Below are 21,784 nucleotides of genomic sequence, written 5' to 3'. Positions count from 1 at the left end.
ACTCTTTATGTAATGTAATGCTTCTGGCTGGGGATCAAGGGTTGCAATCATCCACCCACAGCAGACCTTTAAATCCGGCTTTGTTCCTCTGTGGGAAAAATAGACAAAAAAACCCAAACCCTGCTATTTTTTAAAGGTTATGATTCAGCCAGCGTCACTCAGATTCTAATTCCAGGAGTGCTGAGCTTGTTTCCTAAAGAGTACAATATGTTACACCATGGCCTGGTGATGCAGATGTGGCAGAGGAGGTGGTATGAAGCAAGAGAAAGGCACTGTGCGGACCCTGTGCCCCGGGGATGCAGAAGATGGCCTCGTGGGCACACCAGGGCTTTCACAGCTGGAGGGATGGTGCCGACCCCCTGACCTCAGCCATGGGGATTTGGGGCTGTCTGATGGGTGATTGTGTCAAAGGACCCTGGGAAGGTGCAAGGAGCAGGGCTGCAGCTGTACCGGGCTGTGAGATGGGCTGTGAAAAGCAGGAGGTCAAAGGCAGCTTAAGCAGCAGGGGCTTTGGCAGGGGACTGTGCAGCTGCCCAGATCCAGGCAGCCGATGCTGTGGTGGATGCGCACACAGAGACTTTCACCCTCGCAGCTGTCAGGAGGCTCCAGGGACCTGTATTTCCACTTGCAAGGAAGCAAGGCATTCCACTGGCTCACTGGTTTTCCTCTCCCTCCCTTAAGATGTTCCCTGAGATTAGGCCTTTGGTGCTGGCTCCTGGGCTACTCCGCAGGTGTCACCTTCTCTTCAGGCTGTGCCAGTGTGCCCCTTGCAGAGGGAACTTGCAGAGATGCTTGCACCCACCCCAGCAGAGGGTCTGAGATATTCTGCCAAAGTCATGGACCAAAAACTAAACTCACTGAAAAGCTAAATCCCCTGGAATACCAATAAATAGAGTCAATAATTATCAGTTAAAAAGCAAAATCACTACAATTTACCCTGTGACCTAAGGATAAGGATACAATAAAACTGCTTCACATGCAGGAAGGTAATTTGTACTTGTGATGTCTGGTTTTTTACTACATCTAGTTTAATTAATTATCTGATAAGAATCTTCCTACTAATTCACTGATGTTCTGAGGAATTTTACAATAATGTCTTAAAACAATAATTATTCCATTTTACTTGAGCATCTTATCCTTTACGGAACACTGACTTACACAAAATAAACGTGCATAAAGCAGGAGAAGCTCCACAGCTTGTGACACATGAACAGGAAAGGCAAGGGAGACCCGTATCTCCTGAACAGCAGGGATGCTCAGCAGGTAAAATGGGATCTCTCAGATCCTGGGGTTTTCTTTCATCTCTTTTCCATTTCACCTTACATTTCTGCAGTGATGCCAAGCTGAGGAAAGCAGATTAAATCTGTGAGAAGTGAGAGAACAAAGTAAGTTCTGTGCAGGCAAAGGACTTCAAACAGGGAGAAAGGCTGGTGGCAGAGATACCGTCATAGGCAGAGACTTCAAACGAGGCGCAGCAGGTGATTGAATTTGCAGCTGAGCAGCGTGGCCAGAGCGAGGTACGCGTGAGCGAGGCTGAACTCTGCAGATTTCTAGTTAAACGGCTCCTCAGACATTTTGCCATTTATGTACTGTCATGTTAAGGGGACCTGGAAGAGCCCTGTTCTCATGTCTGGGAGCGTGATGTTGCCCCTGAGGCCATCTCCCCAGCTCCTGAGGATGGGAGGACAGGGCCATCACCACTGAGGGACTGTACTTCCAACGCAACAGCCCGGCCAGCAGCACCCCCAAACTGCTCTGCAGCTTAAACTACACACTGCGGCAGATGAGAGGGGTGCAAAGAAACACCATGGGGCTGCTGCCCAGGGAATACATGTCCAGAAGTCCCTAACAACCAAAGGTCTGTCAGCTGACAGTACCTGGGTGTGCAAAGGAGGCTTCCCAGCAGGTTGCCATGCAAGCAATGCAGGTTGGGTACTTATGTGAGCAGATAAAGTGGCCTACAGCCCTTCTCTGAGCCTTTTTCACATGCTGTTTTTTACCAGCAAAGTCCCTGAGCAGCTTTATGCTTCTCAGCACAAAGCAAAATCCAACTACCTTTAACTCATGGACAGCTCTGCATATGCTATAATGGAAATTACAGGCCATATTTATAGCCAAGAGAAAATTTGTGACACCAACACAAAGTGAGCAACGAGATGAAAACATCAAATTATTGTCATCAGAGATGAAACAGCCCCATTAGATCATCTTAATCATCTCTCAAAAATGCTGAATGTTTTCTAATACTTTGTCTGGGCTATGAAAAAAGTTACACTTAAAGGGTTGCCAGTCTGAAGACAGTTAATGGCTTTTTTGGCTCTGGCACACTGGACAATGTCTTTAATGTCAAATGGAGAGATAAGCTCTCATAAGGTGCTACAGAAACCATGTGCAAAAAGCATGTACAAATTAATAACAACCTGCAGCCCTAGAAAAAGACCAAAAAACCCAGTCAATCTTTTTTAGAAATCTCAACTTAATCTTGAGTTTTGCAATTTTAAAAGGAAGTAGTCTTAAAGAAAAGTTCACCAACATTTTCTGTCTTGAAACATGCTGCTTTAGATATGCCTGCTCTTTTTTTTTTGTGTTTCTTTACTTTCTTTGCCCAGCCTTTGCTCAGAAGCTGGGGAAATGAAGGAAGTCAACAGAAGGAAAAGGTTTGAAAAGCTTTCAAGGAAAAAGCTTGAAAAGAAATATTTTATGAGAGGGGAAGATTGTTTCTCTTTTTTTTTTTTTTTATGTTGGAGAAACAGCATTCTCAGAGCTGAACTCTGGGTGGTAGCATAGGACACCCTGCACTGACCACTGATGACAGTCACGGAAAGAGTTCCCATACACGTTATGCTTTATATGTTCAGCACAAACATCATCCATTGTTCTCCTACATACCACAGACTGAATTTCTGGAGAAGATTCCTGATTTTCCTGGACTGTTTCTGGGCTGACATCAGCATGCTGTGCTGCAAAGCCATAAACTTGCTACTACCCATGCTAATAGTCTGCTTTTTGGGTCCTTGCCCAGAGCATCTCAAACCACTATCTCCCCTTCTATTAGCTCTGGATTTCTCTCTGAAATAATGACATTATTTTCCTTTAAACATAAACCATTCAAATGCTATTAGTATCAAACCTCTGACAACAAATTCACAGTTGCCAGAGAGGGAGTAGGAAGGATTTAGCCTAAGAAATCAGAGCCCATTTTCTGGTGCCTGAGATTCAATGAAGGAAAGAAAAACTGCCATTTAAACCAAAGCCATTAATGCTAGGCAGCTTTCCATACCTAGAGAATGATGCCTTTTGAAGAGGGAGCGAGCAAGGGGGGATAGATATATTTTCTTTTGGGGTTATTTTTTCCATTTTTGGGTGAGTTTTACCACCCATGGGAACGGCGCAGCTGCTCTCCTGAAGCCTCCAGCTACCCACACATTGGAGCGAGTGTGGACTGTGGCAATCTGGATTTTATTTCACACTTCCCCCACCCTGGGCAGTGAGCATCCTTTTCCAATCCTCTGCCTGTCCCCAGAGGCTATTAGGAAGACGTAATTTCTTTCCAGATACAAATACACATCCGTTCATGGTCTCTTTCACGCTGGGGTAAAGTCCCCTGGTACACCAAGCTGCGTGACAAAGACCTCGCCGCTGACCCACCCTGGCCCGGGGGCTTCGCGGCGCGGTGATCCCTGCGAGGCCGCATCTGCCGGGGCGGGAGCGGGCCGCTCGGGAAAGCGGCTGTGCAGCTGCTTGTGGCCAGCAGGTGGAAGCCTGCCCGCACCCACGCCGCTTTTGTGCTGCTGCTCCGGCACTCACCACAGCCTCAGCCGCTGCCTACCTGACTGTCACCCTGTCCCCACGGCTTCCCATGTCCCTGCCAGTCCCACTGCCCGCGTTATGCTCCAAGAAGCAGAGACCTAATCTCGGTTGGTGGCGCTTCCTAATGCAGCTGCCTATGGCAGTGCTTCAGGCTCTGGCAAAGAAAGAAAAAAAAAAAAAAGGAAAAAACCAAGTTGGTATTCCAGGTGGAAAAGCACATGAAAAAATAGAGTGAATGACAGCAAAATTTCCTCCTTTCTTTTCCTTAACCTCCATGTCTCTGTACTCCGATGGAAAGAAAAATTGCAGGTGATTCTGTTCCCCTGACTGCCATTCCAAGACTTGATCTGGAATCAAGTCTGTGCAGTGCTGGGTGTAAGGCCCGCCCCCATCCTCCTCATCCCCGAGCTCAGTCCCCGGCTGGGACACAAGCAAATGGCACTGGTGGCAGAAGTGGGGCAGTTCTGATGTGGACACAAGTCCTGGGGACAGGCAGCTGCTCAGGGCCGTGCTGTCCTGCTGCTGCTGCAGCTTGTTCACTTCTGCTTACTCTGGCTTGGATGTGCCATGGAATGAGAGCAAGAGGTTGAACTAGAAAGGGAATATACTGGCTATCAGAGGCTAAAGAGGATAAGTGTGTGGAAGAAGAAGTATGTGCAGAAATCAGTGATGTGAGAAACCAAAATTATCGTAGCCAAAAACTGTATTAATTATGTTTGTGTTTTTGACAAGGCTTTCCTCTTCTGTGGTATATCTAATACTTTCTGAAGTCTGCCATCTGCTAGCATGCTTGCAACAATGTGTACATCCAGTTTTCTCTGTTTTATCTGGAAATAAATCCATGTAAGGTAAAGACTGCCTCTTCCATCTATTCCACCTCAGTGAGCTGCTGAGACCTTTCTGATAGACCTTTTGTGCCTCAGTCCCCCTGGTGATGTGCCTTGTGCTTGCTCATATACTTCAGTGACTCTTTTCAACGGCCTACACATATGATGGCTTTAGTGGTACATGAATGGATTCATATAATTGGCATTGACCTGGTTTGGAAGGGGGAAAGAAAAAAAAAAACTATGGTGAAATGATGTGGAAAAGGTTAAAAAATAAAAGACCTGGCTTTTTCTGTAGCACAGCTCACCTAACATGTTACAAGCCTAACACTGCACACCTTCATTTTCAATATCTGGCACTCTGTTTTTCCTGTGCAACTTCTGCTTGACACCAGGTCAAGGCATCTCTGACTCTGCTGAGTTAGCTTGTTCACCAATGACTTTGATGGAGGTGCAGAGGCCTCCTCAGCAATTTCACTGATGACACAAAGCTGGAGGAGTGGCCATAACCCCAAAGGGCTGTGCAGCCCTTCAGAAGGACCTTGACACTTTAGAGGGATGAGCAGAGAGGAACCTTCAGAAATTCATCAAAGGTAAATGCAGGGTCCTGCACCTAGGGAAGGATAACCCTGAGCACAGGTACAGGCTGGGGGCTGATCTGCTTTCTGTGAGGTGTAGACCTGCTCTCAGCAGTGCTTGGCAGAAGGCAAGTGGCAATAGTGACAAGCTGCTGCAAGATACAAGGAGAAAGCTGTTTAGGGAGGCTGTGGAAACTTCACCCTTGGAGGTATGAAAAATTCAACTGTACAGGGTCCTGAGAAGCCTGGTCTAATTGGATCTCTCAGGTTGAAGACCAGAAAGTACCACCAAAACTTTTTAGCAGATTGGGCAGGAAAATAGGCCTGTTCACTAGTGTATGGTCATCAGAAAAGAAACATGAACATCAGAACTTCCTTCTAAGGCTCAGTTCATACTGAACAATAAGTACTAAATTCAAATATTCTTGCAAAACAAAAGGAAAAATTAAACCCATGGCATGGGAAAAGTACATTATGTCCAGACAGTGGTTGTAGTAATAAGTCTGAATCAGACAATTTCTTGTTATAGCAACAAACCAGAAACTAAGGCTGATGGTTTCACATCCATTGAACCAAAACTGCTTTACAACTTTGATGTGAAAAGAACCTATCAAAACCTTCAATTACATCTCAAGAGATCAATGATAATTTGTGCTGCAAAAGGAACATCAAAATTATTCCAATAAAAGATTTTAAATTATATGAAGGTCAAAATAATTAAAAACTCTATTCCAAACACAAATCTATTACTTGACAAATAATAGTTGTTACTGACCATGCAGCCTGAGAAATGACAGGATTAAAAGTCATGAACTCCCTCATTCTGCAGAGGGATAAGCAGGATGCTCTGACACTAAAGAATCTTTGCATACTAAGCTTGGTCATTTGCCAATGGCAGTGATTTCTGTGCTACACAATCTTCTGTTGATTCCTGTACACTTGCAGCTGATGTCTGCAGAACAAGACCTTTTAATAGCATTTTATTTCAGTTAAATATTGCAATCAGACTAATGGTCTACTAATTATAGTCTTGTCTCTTCCCATATTACACCATATGGTATCTGCAGACAAGAGGCAGAGCTAATCTGGTGGAGAAACACAAAATATTTCACAGTATTCAGCCCACTATTTCTATAAAGATACTGACAACAGCAGTATGACAAACTGAGCAAATCAATATTTTGCTAAATTGAGAGCCTGGGAGACAATTTAAAAAGTCAATTGTTTCAATTGTAATATTTTTTTTTTTTAATGTGCAGATACTAGCTGTATCCTGTACTAAAACTTCTGACAGGGAATTCACTGGTTGAGAAAATGGTCTAAAATAACTCCAGTTCATCTCTGTAAATATGGAGGACAGAGCAACTGAGCACTAGTGGGGTTATGTTCTGGGTAACAGGCTAAAGGGAGACACTGTGAGAAATGTCTGCTGAGGCATTTGTATTTCATCACAGATGTGAAGACCTAGAAAGACTGCAGGAGTTTGAGACCCAGAGACAGTGAACAGCACCAGCCATGCTGGTGAAGCTGTGTCAGGCATGTTTATTTGTGATAACCACCTAGCAGCTTTTGGAGACTGCCGCTGAAGCCAAAATTTCATGTGACAGATTTGTGGCTCCTGTTGTTGTTCTCTTCCTGATGTGTTTCAATGGAGCTCATAATACCTGCTCAGTTTGGTTTTTACTGCTGCTTTGAGGCATCATTGCTACAGTGATGAAGATCAGTAGCAGAAGAAAAGGACCCCACTAGAAATTTTCCAAATGACCATGTATAATTCATAGAGCTTCAGTATATCCAAATGCCAGCTAATATTTTTTCCACACAGAAATTCAAGGAATATTGTTTTTAGGGTTGCCCCAATCTGCAGTCATGACCCAATGTTAGTGCAAAATTGAAATATAGACTAATTGTCAGAGCTGGAGATTCTGAAGCATATTCACAGAGGAAAACAAAAGCTACTGGGTTTCTTTGTGCCAAAACTAAAAGGTTGCAGTGACTCCAGTGAGGGGAAACATGTAGGAAGCCATTGTCATGGGTTGCCCATGGGCATTCCACATACAAGGCTCCATCAGAATGAAACAAGACTAGAAAGGTAAGACCTGCTGACATTGATCACATCATTGACTCTGCAGCCACGAATGAACTGTGTCTGTCCTGTGTGCAATGGCACCAGATGAGCACCCATGAAAGGGGGTGACTCCAAGAAGGAGCTAAAAGACAACCAATATGTGCCTCAGATTACATCTATTGAGGCAGAATGTTTGACTTTTTTGTCTTTGTTTTTAAAAATACACACTGTTATAGCCTATTATTTGTTTAGGAAGTCCTTTTGGCCAATAATTTTGTAAAACTTAACTGTTATAACATCCTGCCCTCTGAAGTTACTTCACTGCCAAATTCAGAAAAGGTTGTCACATGCAAACATATTTGAGTTTCAAAAGCACTGTTCAAATTTATCACTTATCTGGTGCCTATGGTTGATGGTTCTCAGCCTGGCTCACTGAATATTTGATCATCTAATCATCTCTTTGTTACGGCCCTAGTACTGGACTTCTCCAGATTTATCCCTATCGGAGAACTAGTCCAAATCCTTCAAAAAATCCTATTATCTTCAGTCAATAAATACATGCATAATGAAACAAACTTCATTATGATTGGAAAAAAAACCAATCTATTTCAAATTTTTATTTTGTGGTCTTCCAGGCACTGGATCTTGTAACAAAATTAATAAATCTATTTTAATAAATCTTTTGCTTGATGGATAGAGAACTCACTTTCAAGACTTGCCCAGTTTGCATGAACAAATAAAGAGGAAATATAATCTTCATGCTTCATACTCTTACAATATTCCTTTTTTAAGCACAAAAGCTAGCAAATTTTGTCCATGCTTTTTTTTTTTTTTTTTAACTCTCCATTGGTGTCTAGATTTTCTCCTCATCCTAAAACTATGAGCCACATTTTTGAATGCTAGATACAGTCTAGTATCTACGAAGAGAACAGTTTTGTAGTAAGCTGTGGTCAAATGACACTAATGGTTTCTGGGTCTTTCCCTGTGATATTCTACTTACTCCTTTTCAGTGATCCTTCAGTTTTTCTGGTCTGCTTCATGCCATTGCGTGCTTATTCAGGAAGCAGTCTGTATTTAATTCCTGCTTTTTGTCAAGAACAACACAGGAAAAAGAACCAGCCTCTTTGGGGAGATAATTGCATTATTTGATGACGACTTGCCATTTGCAGTCATATTCAAAATGGGGGAGTTTATCCAGTTTTAAAATATTTTAATATTTTCCTTATTTTATCTTGGTACTGTATTGTAGCAGTTCCTTAATAAAAATGCCATGTGGTGCAACATTAAACACCTCACAGAAGCACATCACATAGCTCCATTTCCTCTGGCATACACATTTTAAATTAATCAAAAAAGGATTAACTTGGAAAGATCTATTTTTCTTTAAAGCCATGCTAATTGACATTAATCAAATTACTCACTAACTCTTCATTTATTGAGTGCCATATCAGCCTTTCCAATATTTTGTCAGGCTGAGGGCTGTAATTAGTCCAGTTGTTCTTTTAATCCCCTCTGAATATTGGCAGAACAACTCTCTTATTAAGCACTGCTGCCTTCACTGAATTGCTATTGACAGTTCTGTAGATGTTACTCGTACCTATGTCAGCTTTTGCCTTGAGATGGCCCTGCTGGAATCTCAGTGTTTGTGTGTAAGAATTTCAGACTCATCACCTTTCTTTTTTCTTCCATTTTGTTGCTGTTTTTTGAAAAACATTTGGAACAATTTCTTGGTTGATAGGCAGAGGCCCTTGGCATATTGATGATGAAATTCCCCATGGGGTGCTGCAGATGAACTGTGAAAACAGTAGAGGAAACTGGAAAATCCTTTTTAAGCTAGGGTTGTATTGTAAGAAATTTACTTATTGCAAAAAAAGCAAAATGGCATGGGCTGGATAGAGGGACTAAGGACCAGAATCTAGTAGCTGGAGTGGAATTAGTCCCTGTCTACAATGTCCAGGGTATAACTTTGATCCAGTCTTCGATTCATGCTTTCAAATCTTTTAATTCTGGATCTTCCAACAGAACTCCCTTTAAGGGAGCAGTCCCTCCTAGTAAATGAGTGCTGTATACTGTGGGTATTAGGACATACTGGGGGGCACCAGGGGAACCTTTGACATCCGTAGTATCCCAAGTCTGCCTCCCCTAGTAGGCAGACTGGTAGTAGCAGGCAAAAATCCTTTGCACCAGGCTGCACTAGGCATGTATGTAGTTTCAATATTTTAATTCAACGCTTTGAAACTGCTAACAGCAAAATATACTTCTAAAAGTGTCTTTTTGTCTCTCATTTATCTTCTACTCTTTGTCTGGTATCTTTTCTTCAGTTTTAGTAGCAGAACCTCCATGCAAAAGGTCAGATGCCCCATGGCCAAGAACACACAAAGCCGCCTAATCCAGCTAAGGCAGCTCTGGGGAACTGCAGGAGGGGCTGAAACAGAAGGACACAGCTCAGCACGCAACGCGCATAATCTCTCAGAGTGCAGGGCCGCAGAGAGGCACTTGCAAACTCAAATATGCGTCCGCGGGCACAGTGACACATCATGTGGGGAGCAAAGACACATTTGGTGGAGAAAGACATCCCTGTGGGAAGAGCTCTAATGAAAGAAGAGTGGTACTAAAGAGGCGCATCACTGGGGTGTTGTGGCATTGCTATTCATTTCGGCAGTGAGGAATAGCAGCTCGGTGCATTAGTCCCCAAGCAGTGCAATTCACTCAGGCGCATTGTTTGCTGTAGCCATTCAGGTTTCTGCTCACTGTGGGCTTGGCCTATTTCCCTTTTCTTTCATGCAGTGCACAATCCATTTAGGGATTTATAGCGGCTTAGAGGCCCATGTACACTGCCTTGTCTCTATCTGATTTTTATTCTGTGATAAGAAGGCTTGGGGTCATGGGTTCATTGGCACTTGCTCCTCCTTGCCATTCAAGTTGCACAGAAATCTAGTTATTCATTAGTGTTTATGATTTCTTGAGGTCTACCGATGTCCTCATCACTGCTTGGAGGAGTTCCAGGGTTTGCCACAAAAAGCAGGCGAATGTGCTCTGATGTAATGTTAAAAGCAAGGGGTGCAAGAGACACCAGAGAGGAGCGGGGACATGAAAATAAATGTGATAACAAAGTGCAAAGGCTAATTGTGGTGAAAACCCTGGCCAGTATAAAGTGATGTGATTCCCATCATGGTGCACACTTACACCAAATCATATAATGTTCTTTAACACTGAAAACTAAAATCTTCCTGTTTGGATATTTTTTCTGCCCTACTCTGGCCAGTAGCTCCTGATCTCTGCTCTCCACAATCACAGCACTTCTAGCTACAGCCTGGAAAAGGATATATTTGCCTCTTGTGCCTGCAGAGGAAATATTGTCTTCTTTCCCCTTCTGTGTGGGCTTCTTTAGTTTTAACCATTCCAATGTAAATACATATCTTCACACTTCTCTCGTCCTCTCAACTTCCTGGGGAGTTTGATTTTGAGTCATCCAAAAAGCAGAGCTACGAGAGCTAGGAATGCTAGGAATAGCCACCAGCTCTGCTGACACCACCGTAGTGAAACTTGTTGGGGAAGATGAAATAGGAAAGCCTTATAAATATGATTGCCTGGCAAAAGATTTGGAAAATACAGAAACTATAAGCGAGATTGAGATGAGAACAAGTTTTGAGATACCAAACCTTGGTCACTAAACAACCAGAAAACAATAGTACAGCCAGCTGTAGGCAATCCTGCCTTTGATTAAACAATGCCCTCTACCTACAGACAGGTCCAAGGGTCAGACGCAATGTTCTGTCTCATCCCTCAAAACGTATGGTTCATCCCACACCTGTAACCCTCCCCTAAAGCATCAGATATCTGTAACCCCATTGGCCCAAGTCTTATTCCACACCCACTTTGAAGCCCCCTGATATGGTGTGCCTGGGGAAGAGGACGCTCTCTTGGCATCCTCTCCTGTCCCCACTACCTCTCTCTCTCTCTCCCCCTATCTCTCCCTGTCCCCGCTCCTTGGGGCCTGCTCCGAGCTGCTCCAAGCAGGGCCCCACACCCACACCCTTTGCAATATACCGTATATTTCAAGACCTGACTTCAGAGATCTCTGGTCTCCATCCTTCCCAGCCATCCAGGAGTCCAGCACTCGCTACAAAACTCAGTGGAAATGCCACTTATCCCTAGGTTGATCAAATTCTATTCCTCATCTGTACCAACATTCTCCTTGGATATGGTCCTGTAACCCAACAAACGTGAGGGATCCAGCTGACATATTTCACCTTACACAAAGTGACATGGATCTCCTGTGAATGTCCCAAAGAATGGAAGTATTCTTCTTAAAAAGGACACAAGTAATGGATACAGAAACCCCACTAACTTCATATTAAGCCAGATTTTAAAAGTGTCTGACAACACCCACGATAGAAGACACTAAAGAATTAAAAAACTATTTTCTGACCATTGCGTCCTGGACACAGAATACCATTTCTGGAAGAAACAGCAGTGCAGAGGGGAAATAACTTTCCAGAAGCCAAACAGTACCCGATCTGTTAAACAGGAACCCTTGTGCTCCTCCAGCTCCCACAAACGTTAATCACAACAGAGATACAGTGACGCAGTTGTCCGTGCTTGCATCAATAGCTCTTAAAGGCAGACACCTGCTGGGAAGATGTTAGAACATCTAAATGCTCTTTTATGTGTCTCTGCCATAGCTTGACTATAGCTCCAGGAGTATTTACACGGAGTGTGCTGTGTATTGCTGCACTTTTTGAAGCTTTGGGTAGCTAGTTAAACAAGAGAAGGCGTGATTTGACTGGAGTTATTGTTGTGTCAGACACTTTCACTGCATTGTGCCTTGCCCTGAAGGCACTGAACGTACTGCTGGGTTCCTGTGGTGTCTGGTGGCTTGTGTGACTGTTGTCCAGACTGGACTTCTGCCCCTGACAAGTTCAGTATCTCAGTATATTGTTGTCTCAAAGGCAAAAAAATATGTCTCAATTTATTCTTCTGACTTCTGTTCTCATTTTGGAGATGGATAGGTTATAAATAGAACTGGATAAATAGTTTACTCTTCTGGAATCAAATGGGAAAAGTGTATATTTAACAAATTCAATGAAAAGTTTATTTCTGTGGCATTTCTTATCATGCTTTGTTAATGAAAATCCAGGAAATCCAGGATTAAAGTCCTGAACAGTCTGGGAAACCTGCATTTCTATGCCTCAGTAACTAAGCAAAAGCCTAAGACCCTATTGAAGTCCTCTGAGGAACATAGTGATCAAAGTGATAAAATACTCGAGCCAGGAAAGCATCACCAGCTGGCAGGAGCTGAGTGGGACTGAGCCGAGCAGGAGCTGGGGGTGGCATTCCTGAGGGGAGATCAAGCTGTTCTAAGTGAGGGCAGCTGCTGGGGACTGCCCTCCAACACAACTTCAAACCTTATTCATTGCTACTTACTCAAGAACTCTGATTTCTTTTACCATTCCTCTTCAGGATCATTTCTTTTATCTGTCTGAGATGCTTTTATGTTTTTGTTGCGGATTATCAATTGCATTCAGCTCCTGCTCTAACCCAGCTCTAACCCTGCTCTAAATAAGCCTGGTGCCTAACCTTATTTTTACTTCATTTTCCCCTCTCGGTTACCTTTTTGTTCTGTATCTCATGGCCATTTGGAGCAGAGTATTTTTCTGTTCGAAGTCACTATACACACCTGGAGGAATACACCATGCCGTTCCTACCCTTCCCAGCCCTCCCTTTGGGTTACCCCCCAGGTTGTTTGCAGCTTCCTTGCAGGTTATTTGCAAAACGTCTTACACCTTGCAGGCTAGGAGTAGTCATGGATGGCTGCTCTCCAGGTACAGCAAGATAAACTGAGCTAAAGCTTGCAAATGTTTTGCATCAGTCCTGCAGACATTTCAGCAAGACCATGCTTCTCTGTCTTGCTTATGGAATGCTGTGTGAGATGGTGTTGAAAGCTTATCTAAATCTACTGCTTCTCCACTAGATCTGAAGCCTGTTGGCCTATCAGGGAAAGAAGTTTCTTCCACATCTTTATTCTTCAGGACTCCACATCTATTCTTCATCTAGACATTTTCTTTAAGGAATTTTGAAGTTGTCTGATGATTTGTTCCAGGATTTTTCTATGAATTGCTCATATTTAAACTTTTCTATGAATAATAATCCAAAAGAAGGGAAATTGAACACATTTTTTTTGCCTTCTTGATATATTCCTGTGGCAAATTCTGTCTGCTAGCGAGATAATAATTGTTTCCCTCCTCTCATGTGTACCAAGGCACCTCCAGCTGTCTTAGGGCAGCTGAGTGAATTCATAGCTATCCATTGCTTGTCAAACCCCATTGCTCCTCTGGTGCACAAGAAAGGAACTAGTATTTTTTAAATATGTATAAATCAAAAATACATTTATATAGGTTGTTGAGACTGAGAAGAGTATATCTAACATCCCCACAGCTAAAAATAACAGTTATTAAGGTGCTTTTTATTCTCCTTGAGAAGGATACTTGAATCAGTGTAAATGGAATGCAGGTGACTTTCAAAGTTAAATGGGTACAACTTCTTTCAACAGTAGCATTGATCAATCATCACAATCAACTGCTGGTGACTGATTGCCCATCTCTTGAAGCCTGTGTAAATTTGTGTAGAAAATGTTTTATCCCGCAAATCATGAAGTTGAATCTTTGCTGATTGAATGAAATGTTAGTGCCTTTCAGTGTGTTGTTCCCGTGGATCCCAAGGCAGTGTAAATGCTCACCAAAGTCAGTAAAGCCACAGCAGGTTAGGCCAGGAAGAGATCTGCTCCCCAGGGTTTGTAGAAAGAGATGGGTGACCTGACAAACTGCTCTGAAATAGAAATCCATGGGTAACGGGCAGAGGAAGAAGAGCCTTGTCATGAAAGAGGTGGGACAAGGCTGGTGGTGTCAGCAGGACACGGGTGAGGTCTCCATGAGAAGGCACAAGGAGGTGGGACAAGACTGGTGGTGTCAGCAGGACACAGGTGAGGTCTCCATGAGAAGGCACAAGGAGGTGGGACAAGACTGGTGGTGTCAGCAGGACACAGGTGAGGTCTCCATGAGAAGGCACAAGGAGGTGGGACAAGACTGGTGGTGTCAGCAGGACACAGGTGAGGTCTCCATGAGAAGGCACAAGTAGGAACCAGAGCTGTGAGGCCTTGGGGGGAGGCACAGAGGAGAAGGAGGGTGAACACGGAGCTGGGGATTGTGCAGGGAGTGTGTGAGCTCCAAACTGATGGGCAGCGTGGATGGCTTGACCAGTCCTATTTGTGCCCACACCATTTTATTTTCTTTACCACAAATGAGGATCTTGCTAGCCACATGAGACCTGACACACCAGGCCCCCAAGTTCTCCTGCAGCTCTGGTGGGTGTTTGCTGCTCGATTTCGGCAGGATGCCTCCAAACATCCCTGTGCAGAGGGCAGAGCCATCTCCCCCATTCTGTCCTTGCCCATCCCTCTGAATGCTGGATACTTTCCAGACATGGTGCTCAGCAGAGCACAAGTCATGAAAGCACTGACCACTCTGGCTGCAGCACCACTGGATACTAAAGGAACGTAGAAGAACATACCGGATCAAATGTTGCTTGTAGAGCTAAATCAAAAATTTTTAATGTAAATTGATATATGTTTATTAACACCTTTCAATTTATTGCAATGCTTGTAACAAATATTACTGCTACACAGATAAGTTCAGTGATTCAAGAATTACTAATGACGTCTACCTTACCAAATGCACTACTTCACTTAACAAAGCAGAAATAAATCTATATATTTGCCACAGGTATTTGAACAGGGTTCAATTTAAACCAATTAATAAAATAGCCTGTTTGGACTAAAAATAATTGTTGTCTGAGAATACGTGAATTCAACACTGCTGGAAAATCCCTGCCATCTGACGTAGAAGGATTTATAGGTTTAGTGGAAATTGCTTTCCCCACTGTCCAGATTAAATACTGCAGGATGATTTTTTGTATGAGTAAACATCCTTTCAATAACGATCAGACCGATAATGTCTTAAAAAGAGAAACAGGATCTACATTTAGGTTTTCTTTTTCTTGTATGGACTATTTCTGGATACAGGATCTTCAGGTAATATGTTGACTGTCCATAAAATGCATTTTAGCATCTTCCTCCTGCTGTGGGGATGGATTTTATCCACTGAATGCAGAACCCACCGACAAGGAAAAGAAATACATGAGGTATACAAAAAAGGCAGGTGAGTGTCATGTTTTTATATTCAAGTAGCTATAGTTTGGATAAATGTAATGTTTTGGGTGATGATAAAATGACTAACAGATAATTTGAGTTTGCATTTGCAGACTGTGATCTCTCAGGCAAAAATATTTTCTGTAGTTTCTTTTGCCAATGAGTAAGTTTTAATGCATTTTCTACAGTGAAAATCACTGCTTCTTTCAAAAAATATGTTTCTGAAGTGTCTAAAAGTTTGAAAGGGTACAAAAAAACAGGTATTTATATTTATGGTAGTTAAAATGTGATGGAATATATACATGAAAGTGAAAATGAAATTTAGGTCCATGAGAATTGTTGCATTCACTGAAGATTAGATAGACTTGAGACCTCAGATGAAAACATTTTGAATTTGTTTTTTTGTTCCCATGTAGTTTGTCTTATAGACATTTTAAGAGGAAAAAAACAAAGTCTCTCAGCAAGGCAATGGTCAGTTATCAGAAGAAATAGAAAGAGTATTCAGTATATAGTATTAATATGCTAAAATTATTTAAAACATTGTCTATTCTTTGTCTCTCTCTCTCTCTCGCTCTCTCTTACAAAATGACTATGTGATATTTTGCTCTCACTATCTTGTAGACAGCCATTTTAGGAGGATTTGAGTGGAGGAAGGGTTTTTGCAACAACTGAGTTCTGATTATTTATATATATATATATTATATATATCTGGGAAATATTTGGAACTTTGCGTGAGGAATTTTATGTTCAGGCACAAAACAAGTTACACCTGGAGGAAAAAATACTTTTTCTTTTTTATGTAAGAATATAGCTGACACATTTAATGTTGTTTAAATGCTGTGTACTTCTACTTGTGACAGACTGAACCTGTGTTGTCTCTGCTTTACTATAGTGCTGTTCTGTAAAGGCTCCATATCATCATCAATACTGTAAAGTGTATGGGAATGGAAATGCAGGAATGTCACAGTCCTGAGGAATTCAATCCACTCTTATTAGCCTTCAGAAAAAAACAGCTGAAAGGTAGAAGGGATGGAAAGTGCTTATTTTCCTACAGCCCCTTGTAGCAGGTGAGGGGCACCTTACAGAGTAACTGCAGTGTCCCGGGCAGTACTCGTGCATCCATGAACCATTTTATAGGTAGGAAGTGGCTTTAGCAGTGGCACCACCTCCATGGAGGTATAACTGGCAAAATGGATGCAGTGCTCTCTTCATGACCAGCCCCCAGGGGATGCATTACCAGAGGCAGTTTGGGTACAAGACAGGCACAAAATCCCTTTTCTTGTTGAGGCTTCATGACAGTGACAGCAGAGGGGATGTGTTGGCTGTAGCAAATGAAGGAGGTGAAAAGCAAGGTACCACCATGTGAGCTGGGAAGCATCCAGACAAGAGGAATGTGCACACAGTCATTTTCTTGCTTATCATCTTTAAGGAAAGCTCTATACTAAATGTTTGAGTGTCGGTGCAATGAAGTGACAATATAACAAATCAAAGCAGAAAAGTGTTAAAAAATGCGTGAAAATGGAAAAGAAATACCTGTTCAGTACATGCAGGAGCTGCCTCTTCACCTATACTTTGCATATAAGGTGTAATTGTTCCAGTGTAAGCCCATCAGAAAGCCCTGAGGTGGTGTGGCTCTGGCGAATTGGCTCCACTGCCCTCCCAGCATGCCCACACTGGCCTGGGAGGGCATTTCTGGCCTATTTTTTCCTCAGTAGGGAACAATGATGTTGAGGAGAGCTGATGGGGAGAGAGGAACAAAGTTGGCCTGTGGCTGTAGGGTTGTCCATCAGCAGCATGGTGCCCAGCACAGTGCCCTGTGATGGGACAGCCTGTGAGACACCCATGTAAGGTAAAAAAGATGATTATGGCCATCTATAGGATGACCATAGGACCTTAGGATTTCCTCCTAAGCACAAACAACAAACCTTTCTGTACCAAATCTTCAATGTCAAATTCAGAACTGGATTGCAAGTATTTTTTAACTTTGGCTTCCATACGTTTGGTCCTGTTCTGTGCTATCTTGTCTCCTCTCCATTGAGGTATTTGCAGGAGGACCAAGCTTTCATTAATCTCTGCTTCCATTCAGGAAGATAAAGCTTCTTGCATTTCTCAGTGTGGAATGTTTCCCAAGCTTTGACCCAGCCATTTGCTTGTTTTCCTCTGTCCCTTCACTGCTTTTTCAGGATTGACATCAGGACTAGGTGCAGTATTTGTACAGCCCTCCGGCAGGTGCTGTATGCAGAGGTAATCCCCCTGACCTCCTGGGACTGCAGTCAGATTTCCCAATGGGAGATCATGCCTGCCCAACACTACCAGGCATCTGTGTATGGCAGATCACCTAATCTCAGAGGTCCATCCAAGCCACTTTGCTCTCGTGGGTTGGTCTCTTATATGCTAAGATGCTGGTTATATAAAACAGTTTTGAAGTAGGCATGATTCCTTGGCACTTCAATCAAAGTCCATGCCTTTTTCCATCACAGAGTTAGATCCTGGATTCAAAACAGAGTGACTGAGGGAGCTATATTACATCAGAAAGACTTGCAGAAGACATTGCTCCTGAACATTTTGGATTTGACTCTGTTTCCCCCTTCCTTCAACATCCAGCTCTGAACAGCCTTTTTGCAGGAGGAGAAGTTAGAGTAATTGACCTCTTGCTCCATAAGGCTTGTGGTAAGGACCAGGATGGAAATCCATCCCTCCACTGTAGCCTTTTCTTTCTGAAGAAAGACACAGACCTCAGTGGGGATTGATGGGAATATCTATTTGACGTGGAAAAGACTGTATCCACACCATCACAAGATGCTCAGGATGGCTTGATTTGCACCCATGACCTCCCTGACCCCCAGAATCCCTACAGAACAACAAGATCATCCTTTTGCCCTAGTGCCAGGGCTCAGCGCCAGCCACCGGTGTTAGCACATGGCAGATGCACCTGCTGTAAAGACCTGCCACATTGGGTGGGTTGCCAGCATCCTGCTGTCCCTGACAGACGTGTCCAGCTTTGCTCCTGATTCTCAGGGTACAGCTGATGGAGGAATACATAGGCTTTTAGCTTGTTTCTTTGGATGGTGTGTCAGTTTCTTCCAAGGAGACTCACTTGTACTGAACTCTGCTTTCATATTAAAACTCACCTCTGGATCTGCAATTTTCAGCTCCAGGCCTTCTCTTTTCACCTGCTCAAATCCAGCTGAGCTCACATCCACAGCCTTCACATTCTAGAGATATGGTGAATGGAATATATGGGGAGCTGCAGGGTCAGACACCTTCTCTGTCACAATTTTTGTCACTGCAGGTACCCCATTCTAGCATGACATAAGAGCTGTGAAGAAGAGTGAACAGACAGGAGAGGTTTTTGCCCATGAGAGTTCATGCATACACCACAGTCTTATGAGGACTGGGTTTGCATGACAGGAATTTTGAAAAAGGTCCCAAATAATTCCTTAAATAAAGCTGCTGAGGCTTTAGGACATAGTGTGACAAGAAAATGGCAAATCAGTCTTGGTCAAAGTATATAGACAGTCACAGTGAAAGCAACATAGTAGATAGCTTTATTGCATGGGACTTACTACAGAGCCTTCAAATATTGTAATTCACTGTAAAAATATCTCTGTGCCAGTCAAAGACTCAACTACTTATTTTTGCTAATCTCCGGGACAAATCACCTCAAAGGAATTTCACTTCAAAGAGCAGCAATATAAAAATAAAAGCTTTCTCACCTTGCAGACACGTTCACAGTTTGCAGTCAGCTGTGTGCAAAACCTGCAGGGATTGCAAGGCTTTTTATGCCTGTTAGGTTCAGAGTGCCAAAACTCCTACAGAAAGGAGCTGAGTTCCGGAGCACTGGCAAGAGAGCTGTCTGCTGTTTTCCCAACTGCTCAGGCTCTTGGAAAGCCACCAGGCTTCGGGGGTGGGGGGCTCACTAGAATGATGCAAAGGCTGAGTAAAAGTCAAAACAACATTGTGTCAACAAAAGGGCTAAAGCCTGTGTTGCTAATTAGACTTGCAGAATCTACTAGAGAGGATGAGCAATAGGAAAAGAGCTGTCCTGGAGCTGAGCCATGTTGTTCTGCCAGAGCTAACTGCTAGGGGCAGGGGGAGAAGTATCTTTTAACACTAAAATCTCCCTGGACAGCATTAAAACCACCTTTCAGACAAAGAGCTCTCAACAGAAGAGATTTCACTGTAAAAGATCTAGAGATCATGTTTGTTTAACCTTACCTAAGAGACTCACTTCATGTTGTTTGTCATGTCCCTACCATTCCCTTACTAATAATTTTGTCTCACTGTTATCTCCAAATAGTAACCCATTTGCCTAAACAAATCTTGCTAATGCAAGCTGTCTTTAGATCAGACTTGTGGAGTGCATGGTAAGACTGTAAAATGCCTGTTGAAGGCATTGCCACATTATCAGTGGTGAGCCAGATCCAGTGAGCCCGCAGCTCCCAAGGCATTGCTTTCTGGGATCAGTTTGAGTTGTGTCTGGAGACTACTTGCTCCAGCAGTGCTGAGTCTCAGGAGAACAAGAGGCCAGTGTGGACTTCAGGCCAGTGCAAGTGGTATCTCTCTATCTCCCCAGTTAGTAACTTGCCTTCCCCTTTCCTCATTTTTTCTTCATCTCCTTCACTCCTTTTCTTTCCCTTATTCTTTCTCCTCTTCTTCAATCAACTGATTCCCTCTATTTTGTCCCTTTCTCTGCCCTCTGTTTCACCTACCTCAATTTTTTCCCCAGCCACATCCCTTGCCCTTGTCACACAAATCTGCTAAGATTCACCCTGTTGCTTTCAACTTCATATCACTTTGTGGCTTACTTAAAACCCTTTTCTTGCCTCCAACCGTGCTCCTCTTCTTTATATTGTTATACATTCATTTATTTTTCGTTATTGCTTCACTATTTCTCTCATTTGCCTTTTCACCCCTGTCATTCTTTCCAGAAATTTCAATCGTGCATGGCACCTTTTCTTGGACCAGCCAGAAGTGTCCCCCCTCTGCTTCTCATAGAAGTGATGATGCTTTGAAAACTCTATTTTCTACTTTCATCATTATCACCAGCCTCCTTTCATCCCTTCTAGAATTTACCTTGGGTCTATGTGCCACACAGCTTCCTAACTTTATTCGTTTCATTTGTGGCAGAACAGTCTCTACAGGCACTTCTGTAGCTATGTTCATACACCCAAGTACTCTGCAACCTTACTTGGCCCCTAATGATAGAAGCTCCAGGCAACATTGCAACTTCCTCAGGATCAGCAGCTTCATGTTTTCTTCTGGCCCACTATTACTGCAATGTGTTTTATGAGCTGGCGTGAGGAGACATAATGGACTGTGTGCAGCCTAGCCAAAAGAAAAAACCCAACCCCAAACCAATTCAAAGATGCTGCAAGGTAATTTCTTCCCTCCTGCGTGCATATAAATTGATTTTCTCATTGCCAGGTTGTGTTCACATCTGAAATGATGATGGTTTTTCTTTTAAAATATGCTCACCTTCCAAACTCACTTCTGTGAAAGCACTCACAAATTTCAGAGTGAATTTCACAGTGTGATGCCATGCTTATGTATTTTCTTTCAAATTTCTTTTCCTTGCTATGCATTGCAGAAAGTCTTGAGTGACAGATTCCTGCCCACCTGCACCAGACTACTCCTGAATTCATATGCTTGCACCATTATCACTTGGCCAACTTCTCCTTTCCCACTCTGAGAGCCCTGCTCAGGCTACCTGGAAGGCTTCTCCACCTCCAAGATCTCTCCTCTTACTCTGCTATTTTTTCTAGCTATGGACATTGGATGTGTGAGATGTCGATATGCCTTCGTGTTGCTAACAGCTTTGAAATGCCTTCTGTCTGGTTTGCTGCTCTGTTCCCAATAATGCTGGACCACTGTTTGTCCTCTTGAGCACTGTGCATCATTAGGCTGATGTTTACCAAGAAATTCCACAATGACACTTCCTTAGCAGTGACAGTTGGTTTGGAGGCCATCACTATTTTAACATTGTTTCTGAAGGCAAAATGGAAAAAAATTTAAAATACAAAGTAAAAATTAATATACACTTTTCTGAATTTGCTAGCACTGATTTTTTCTGAAGTCATGAGAGTCTGCTGCAATTCTCCACCCATAGTTCTGATTTAACTACCTTGAATAATTACATATCTTCAGTAAATAAAGTTTCCAGTAATTACTCTTTTATCCAAAATAATTTATAAAGCTATTGAACAATAGTGATCCTATCATAGATGTCATGGGACTACAATGGGAAACTTTCTTCATGGTAAAAACTCTCCATCATTCCTGTTTCTTGTTTCGT

The 21,784-nt window shown here is 42.9% G+C and overlaps 1 protein-coding gene and 1 long non-coding RNA gene across 2 annotated transcripts in view; one reads left to right on the top strand and one right to left on the bottom strand.

The window, feature by feature from the left end:
* Positions 1-1,009: 1,009 nt before the first annotated feature.
* Positions 1,010-20,827, bottom strand: LOC137470550 (uncharacterized). Its single transcript, XR_010997121.1, has 2 exons — positions 19,206-20,827; positions 1,010-1,363 (listed from the first exon to the last, which is right to left on the bottom strand). It is a non-coding gene; the product is annotated as an uncharacterized lncRNA (long non-coding RNA).
* The window catches only part of LOC137470547 (gamma-aminobutyric acid receptor subunit rho-1), a 29,693-nt gene continuing 23,275 nt past the window's right edge, over positions 15,367-21,784 (top strand). Inside the window, exon 1 of the mRNA XM_068184030.1 lies at positions 15,367-15,499. Coding sequence (XP_068040131.1) covers positions 15,378-15,499 — 122 coding nt within the window. The 5' untranslated portion in view covers positions 15,367-15,377. The remainder of the gene's footprint in view (positions 15,500-21,784) is intronic.

This window comes from Anomalospiza imberbis, chromosome 3, assembly GCF_031753505.1.
Source record: "Anomalospiza imberbis isolate Cuckoo-Finch-1a 21T00152 chromosome 3, ASM3175350v1, whole genome shotgun sequence".
NCBI classification, from domain to species: domain Eukaryota; kingdom Metazoa; phylum Chordata; class Aves; order Passeriformes; family Viduidae; genus Anomalospiza; species Anomalospiza imberbis.
This window is presented reverse-complemented; position numbering and strand designations above follow the sequence as displayed.